Raw genomic sequence first — 6,769 nt, 5'->3', positions numbered from 1 at the left:
GGATCCCACCACTCACCAGTTGTGCAAAAAAAGCAGGCTTAAAGTTTAGAGAACATCGAGAAGGTCGAGGGCAGAACAGGCAGCCTCAAGGATGGTTTGGTAGAGGGCAGGGCTAACGGGATGCTGGTGAGACTCTGTACCCTTCAAGACTGGGAAGCAGAGGTACCGGGGGAGTCAGGCTCACCTTTCAGCACCATCTTTGCCTTCCTTCCCCATGGCACTGCTGTTCGAAGTGGAGTCTTTGGAGTGGCCGTCTTTGACAGAGGGAGATTCCTGTGAAGAGAAGGAAGGTTTTTGTTATTACGTGGGGTACGACACCACAGCTAGTCTTGCATTTACAGTCTGACTGCCTCTAAATGGCCCTTTACTGTAAATTCCTACAGAGCGGTTAAAGATTGATGCAAGCTAATGCCAAATGCCAGGAAAACACAGAAGTTAATTAGACAGGAAATTTGGGACCATCTCTGGAGACTAGTGTAATTAGTACTGTTTGCTTTTAACATTGTGAAATGATGCTGAAAGTTACAACACAAGTCAGCTGTTGTCTTGGATTTTAACCCTCTCATGACTTTTTTTTGTCCTCCAGCCCTGTTGAAATACACTTGCCCTCTGCTTTAATCAAAACGGATGCAGCCAGCTCTAAACTCTCCAGTTTCAGTTCCCCTCCTAGTCACAGCCCCCAAAACCAGCCTGTCTTAGGGGGTGGATGCACGCTGCTGTTCCTACCTCCCTTCTCTCCCACCAGAAGAGGTTACGCAATGATGCAATGTTTCCACTTCACAATTCACGGCTGTGGAAATGAGGCTAATGCAAAAAAGCAGAACCATCTGAACCCGCGGCATGGAACAGCAGGTAGAGAACTCAAAGCAAAGATACAGCATTTTAAATTAGCCATTTATTAAGGAGAAAAATACCCATGAACAGCAAATGAGAATATTAATCTAACAGTGTTGGAGTTCAGAATTATTTAATATCACGCAGACTGAAACTTGGAAATTCAACCTACTGAACAGACTGGACTGAAACCACCTACACATTGTCTATTCGGCCTGGAAAACGCACTGGTGAGTTTAGGTTTCTCGGTGTCTGCAGAATTTTTCCAGACTATATCTGTAAAGCCCTTTGCTTCAAAGTTGAGAGAACCAGCTCGCAGCTGCCCGAAGGGATGGGCCTGCCTAGATGTCTCTTGAAGGGAAGTGATGGGAGCACTATCTCTTGGCATATTTAACACCAGCATGGATAAAGGTCTCAGAGACATCCTGTAGGAGATGTGCCTTCCAAGATGAGGACAGGCAAAAAGATCACCACAGACCTCTGCCGCCGTTTCCTATGACCCAACAGGAAGACGGTACCTCCCTGCAATGGAAAACGCCCTGTCTCCTCTAGGAAATATCTAAGATACGAGTCTTGAGTAAAGGAAGAAACAGCGTGCGATTACAATGCTAAATCAATCACTTACTTCGTGTCCAAATAGTGAAGGAAAAAAAAAATTTAGAGCACAAGGCTTTCTGTATTAGAAAAGGGAAGCCAAAGCAGTTACAAGAATAGACACGGCCCCCAGGACGGCGCTGGTCAGGGCACAGCTTTCTGGAAGGGAACCTCACGCAAGCAGCTCCAAACAGACAGCGAAGCACAAACGAAACAGCGTGGCAGGAAAAGCCGTCCCTACCTCCTGCCGGGGCTCACCACGACCCCAAAAGTATCGCCTGCTCTCCACCCAGACCCAGAGACCACCCAAGCCTGCAAGCCAGGAGTGGGCAAGCAGAGGGACTGCCAGCAAGGGAGCCAGGGCAGCAGGATGGACACAGGAGCTCCACGGTGTGCAGAAGAGGCCGGTGCCAAGCGCGTCAGCCCCAGCGTGAACTCAGCATGCACCAGGCAGCCCCTTCCCGGTGTCCAGCCCTCTCCAGGTTACTTACTCCTTCAGAGCGAGGGAGTTCCCCGTTGCTCTGGCCAGAGGAATACAGATTGACGTATTCACCCTCACCAGCCTCCTCACTGGCGTTTTCACTCTAAGGGAGACAGGATGAAAGGAAATACGTGAAGGTGCCCCCCGCCAGCACTTGATGTTAGTGAGTTAATGTGCCCAGGGGCTGGGAGGAGAAGCGCTCTTGGCGGCTGCTGTCACCTAACTGGGAGCCCTTCCTCCCGCTCAGCGGCCAACACCGGCCACCGAGGCTGTACCTTCCTGGAGGTAATTATTTTTTGGTTCTTGAGGACTATCCCGAAGGCCCTGAGCAGGACAGCAGCAGGCAATGCTTTGCAAGAGCTGCCATGGACTCCAGGTGAGACTGTGAAGGTGCAATATGCACGTGCAGATTTCAAGGTTACGGAAGCTGAGCATTCAGAGCTTGACACACAAGCGCCTGCCCTACCCACGCTGTAGTCCTGCCGCTGAACACAGATCAGCCCTGCAGCCCAGAGGGTATCAAATGTGTCTCCCACACTATGCTACAAGCACAGACTAGAGCCATCATGCCCAACTAAACCAAATTCGAGGGCTTCTGGGCTGTAACAAGGACGTAATGCAAGGAAGATGCAACAGCAAGGTCAGGTCCAAAGTGTGAAAACCTGATCGTTTATTCTGCAATCTGTGTCCCTCTTCCAAACTTTGTGAAGAGGCAGCGCTACCGTGCACTGTGCTGACAGCTCTAATCCCATCCATGCTAGGCTTTGCAGCAAACAAAAGAGGAACTGCCTTGAAGACGAGGTTTTTAAAAAAGTAGCTGTGATGCACAAACCCGCCAAGCGATCTGCAAAACTGATCTGGGACCCTAAACTAGTAGTGCCGTATCAGTGTGGGAACTGCATTAGTCTAACTTCACCAACACGCGATGCTTTGCACCAGCGTGCACTGCCACCAAGTGCACAGCTAGGGTTGCTGGTAAATGGAAAGAGCAGGAGCCTAGAAAGAGCAACAGGTTTATGCACAGGAGAGACAGAGCTGGAGTGCACCCACCGATCCCGGGGGCTCGCCAGTGACTTAGGAGGGAGCAGGCCAACAATCACCAAATCCTGCCATGGCAGCCACTGCAGGATGCAAACCACTGTTAGGAGCCCACGTTTAGAAACGACCAACCTCACAAAGCACTCTCTTACCTTCCTCAGCTTTGTATTAGGAAGCTACAGCACCTTCTCCTCTCCCCTTCACCAGCATTTGACATTTTATGTTTCCTACATATGTGCTAACGTTTTCTCACACCTGCTGAGGTTGTTAATATTTTCTAGCCAGCATTTTTATATGAAATTACCTCTCTGCACTTCACACGCATGTTTGGAAACCAGATCACATTAAGCATGTATTAATACAAGAGACATTTTCTTTAAAAAACCAAACCAAATAAACCCAGCCTTGTGTTAAGGTGCATTATCTCTTTGGATAGTCTCACCGAAGGCGTCTGGAGAGAATCAGTGAAAGAAGTTTCAGAAGGAAGGCAGACAGGAGCATTCCCGTTAAAGCTGCTCTCCTGAGAAGAGGAGTTTGGCACATCCACAGTGCTGGGTGACTGGCTGGCTGCGGCAGGCACCGCTAGGTCAGAGCTCTGAGATGGATGGACGGGCAGAAAAGGTGGGGTGGAGCAGGAGGAGGAGGTAGAAGAGAGGAAAGGAGGTATGGAGACTTGGTTGTGAGGCACAAAGTCCTGGGAGTAGGACCTAAACACAGATTTGTACTGCAGGACACAGAGACATACAACACAAAAACACGGAAGATGGGGAAAGGAAAGAGACAGACAAAAGAAAAAGTAATTAGATCGGCAGTAGCGTAGCAGTGACAGCACAAGGCATTTCTAACACAGGCACCTCTCTGCCAAGAGGCGAACCCCAACAGAGGCAGCGCTATTTTATCACCCACACCTTAGAGCAGGAATCGCTACCTGGGACACGTCAGCCAGTTTTTTCACGGAGAAGCATGTTCTTGCACAAACAGCAGCCGGGCTGCTCATCTCACAGAGGGAAAGTGGGCATCAGGGTATTTACTTGCAAGTATCCAGCCTTCGCTAGGGAGGGAGAAAGCCTGGATATCTCAGTACTGTTAATGACAAAGTGCAGCCTGAAAATCCCTTGAGTGGATGAAAGGATGCGGAGGCATACAGAAACCACAGCTGTGAGCATGCTGGAAATATCTGGATAAAGAAAAGTACTCCGACTGCTTATTGCTTTTCCGGGATTTTCCACAGGATCCAAATTTGAGGTGCCGTTTGCTCCAGCCCTGTAATTTAACAGCTACTGTGTCAAGTCTGTTCCAGAACACACAGCTCCCAGGGAGGAGTGGCTGGATACTGTCTTCAGAGTTGCACTGCTACTCCTTCCCGTTCGAGAAACATAGGGAGCAAAAATGATAATTGCCCTCAGGAGCGATGAATTCCTTATCAAACCGATCCTTTAATGCAGTGCCTCGAAGAGTCAGCTGAAGAGATGAAAAGAGATCATCTGCGTAAAGCTTTATTTCACTCTCTCTCCTAATCATCAGATTACTGTTCAGATAATATTAAACAGGGTGCAGTGGGAATATATTGTGCCAAGAAAAACAAGAGCAACCCTCTGTCTTTTAACATCTGGTACTAGTAAGATTTGCCATCAGGGTAAGTCCAAAACAAAGCTGACACCCATCAAAAAAAAAAAAAGGACAATAACACTAAACCTGCTGGAGAGGAGTTTATTTTAAAACCTGTAGAGCTCAACCACTAGCGAGATCTGTGTCGTAGCCAAGTGGACCGAAGGAAGAATCACATCATCCAAAAAAACCCACGCTGAAATGAAGCCGTGGCGGTTGCCTGTCTGAGAGATCTGCTGCAGAAGGCTGCTGCATTACAGAGCTCTCAAGAAGCACAGACACAACTTGCTCAAACCGGGCTGAAAAGTGACACCGCTGTGATGCAAAAAGGAGAAGGGGAAACAAAGGCATGAATCGGAGAATTCAGGCTACATTTTCTCAGGAGAGTTGAGCGGGTGATAAAAAGCAACGCTTACTCTGTCACCTGAGCCGTGGCGGCAGCATCCAGTTCAGCAGTGGTATTTTTTTTTCTACCTAGGAAAGATGTGAGCTTAAAAATCTAAACTGAGAACAGCCTCCGGCCAGAAGCCTGGGCAAAAAAGCTTTTCCACTACAAAGGAAAGGAAACGTAAAGGTCAATGGCTAGACTTTACCTTCCACCACCTTAATCCTCGAGCGGTTGCCCTCCGAGTCCGGCAGTGCTCTGGGTGTATTCTCGGGGCCCAAAACAAATTGCAGGCCATAATACAGAGGAGCAGAGGGAGATGCTTTGGAAAGAGCTTAAAAGACTACTGAAAAATAATTAAAATGCAAATCCCTACCACATGCCTGTGGCTAAAAGGAGACTGGCTCTGGGACAGGCTCCTCTCTCTTCCTGCCTGTTTCTTTCCGGATGAGCAGCCCTGGCTCCAGGGACACTGTCAGCTTTTGGTGCTGCCTCAGTAACAATGACAAGTCTAATCTCTGTATTTACTTTCTGCCTGGATAAATGCTCTACATTTATTCATTTTCACTTGCATGGCACAAAACACTAAATCCCTCGTAAGACGCCAGGCTCATGACATCATCTTGGCTCAGCAGATTCATTATGCCTGCCCTGTCTCCCTGGTATTTCATGATCTCACCAGCACTAATATGCCAACTATCGCCCCAAATCCCAGGCTAGACCCAAAAAAAAGAATAGGAGCAAAACGGATGGAGAATGTGTACTCCCACCAACCAGTGCTGCAATGGCTCAAGAAGGCACTCCATAAACTGCTGTCCCGATAACGAGATCCTCTGCTCCAGTAAAGGAAATAATTTGCTCAAACAGAACCTATGTGCCAGCTCCCCGAGAGCTGGACTTCCTGCACCCACATGAGACAGGCAGCATATGCTGTCCTTCACTTTGTAGTTGATGGGACATCTTCCACCGAGGAGTCCCGAGGGGTTTTTGTCTCTGACCTGCTGACCCCAGAGAAAAAGCCAGGTTTTTGCAAAGCGGCAGTGGAGCTCATGCAGGGCATGAGTGAAAGGAAATTACTGTCCTCAATCAAGTCACTCTGGGACAGGCAGCACCCTGCGAAGCTCTCACACTGCGTGATGGTGCTGGCAGGGTTAGTTCAGGCCAAACGCCGGCTGGAAGTCTCAGCAGCTGAGACGCTGCCTGGTACACTGCCTGCAGGCTGAGCTAGCAGCTCGGGGAGATGAATTACTGCTTCTGGGGCAGGAGAATTTGCACAGCTTCTGCCTTGCATAGTTTCAGAGACATTAATCCCAATTCAAAGGCAATTTAGACCTAAATATAACATAACATTGCATAAATTTTAAAAGTTTGAATGCGGATACGTTACTACTGACAATCGCTATATATTCATCTCTCCTCAGCCTCATCAATACACCTTTCAAAACAATATCTTGGCATGAGATGTGTTGAAAATGCCGGTTTAAGACCCAGGTACCCAGGAAAATGCATTAATCTTCATTATGTGATCCGTGAACAATCATTTAACGACGCAAGACATGCTCTCAGCATGCCGTTAACAAAGGGAACAGTGCAGAGAAGCCTTTGGTGTGCTGGCATTAATTAGCCAGGCTGCTCTCGACTTCCAGTCTTGTTGTAAAGTCGCATCTTGTAGAAGGCGAGCCAGGGAGCCCCCTCCTTCCTCCGGAGCCTGCAAGCAGCTCTGGAATTCCAGCTATGCAGCCGTGCTGGGACAAGAGCCAAGAATGAAGCATACTTTTAAAGGGGAAAAAAAAACCACCCTGCGGTGGAGATGATGTCCACACGCGACC

At 48.5% G+C, this 6,769-nt stretch overlaps 1 protein-coding gene across 3 annotated transcripts in view; it reads right to left on the bottom strand.

Annotated features, from left to right (window-relative positions):
• Positions 1–6,769, bottom strand: part of RAPGEF1 (Rap guanine nucleotide exchange factor (GEF) 1) — an 86,038-nt gene that overhangs the window by 12,461 nt on the left and 66,808 nt on the right. For 2 of the 3 annotated variants that reach the window (XM_009322072.1, XM_009322071.1), the window contains exons 12-14: positions 3,390–3,671; positions 1,920–2,012; positions 185–273 (exon numbers count right to left, since the gene is read on the bottom strand). In XM_009322072.1, coding sequence (XP_009320347.1) covers positions 185–273; positions 1,920–2,012; positions 3,390–3,671 — 464 coding nt within the window. The remainder of the gene's footprint in view (positions 1–184; positions 274–1,919; positions 2,013–3,389; positions 3,672–6,769) is intronic. The other variant, XM_009322073.1, reaches the window with a different exon arrangement.

Source organism: Pygoscelis adeliae, unplaced genomic scaffold, assembly GCF_000699105.1.
Source record: "Pygoscelis adeliae isolate BGI_AS28 unplaced genomic scaffold, ASM69910v1 Scaffold114, whole genome shotgun sequence".
NCBI lineage: Eukaryota > Metazoa > Chordata > Aves > Sphenisciformes > Spheniscidae > Pygoscelis > Pygoscelis adeliae.
The sequence above is the reverse complement of the archived record's forward strand: the minus strand, read 5'-3'. Positions and strand labels throughout refer to the sequence as shown.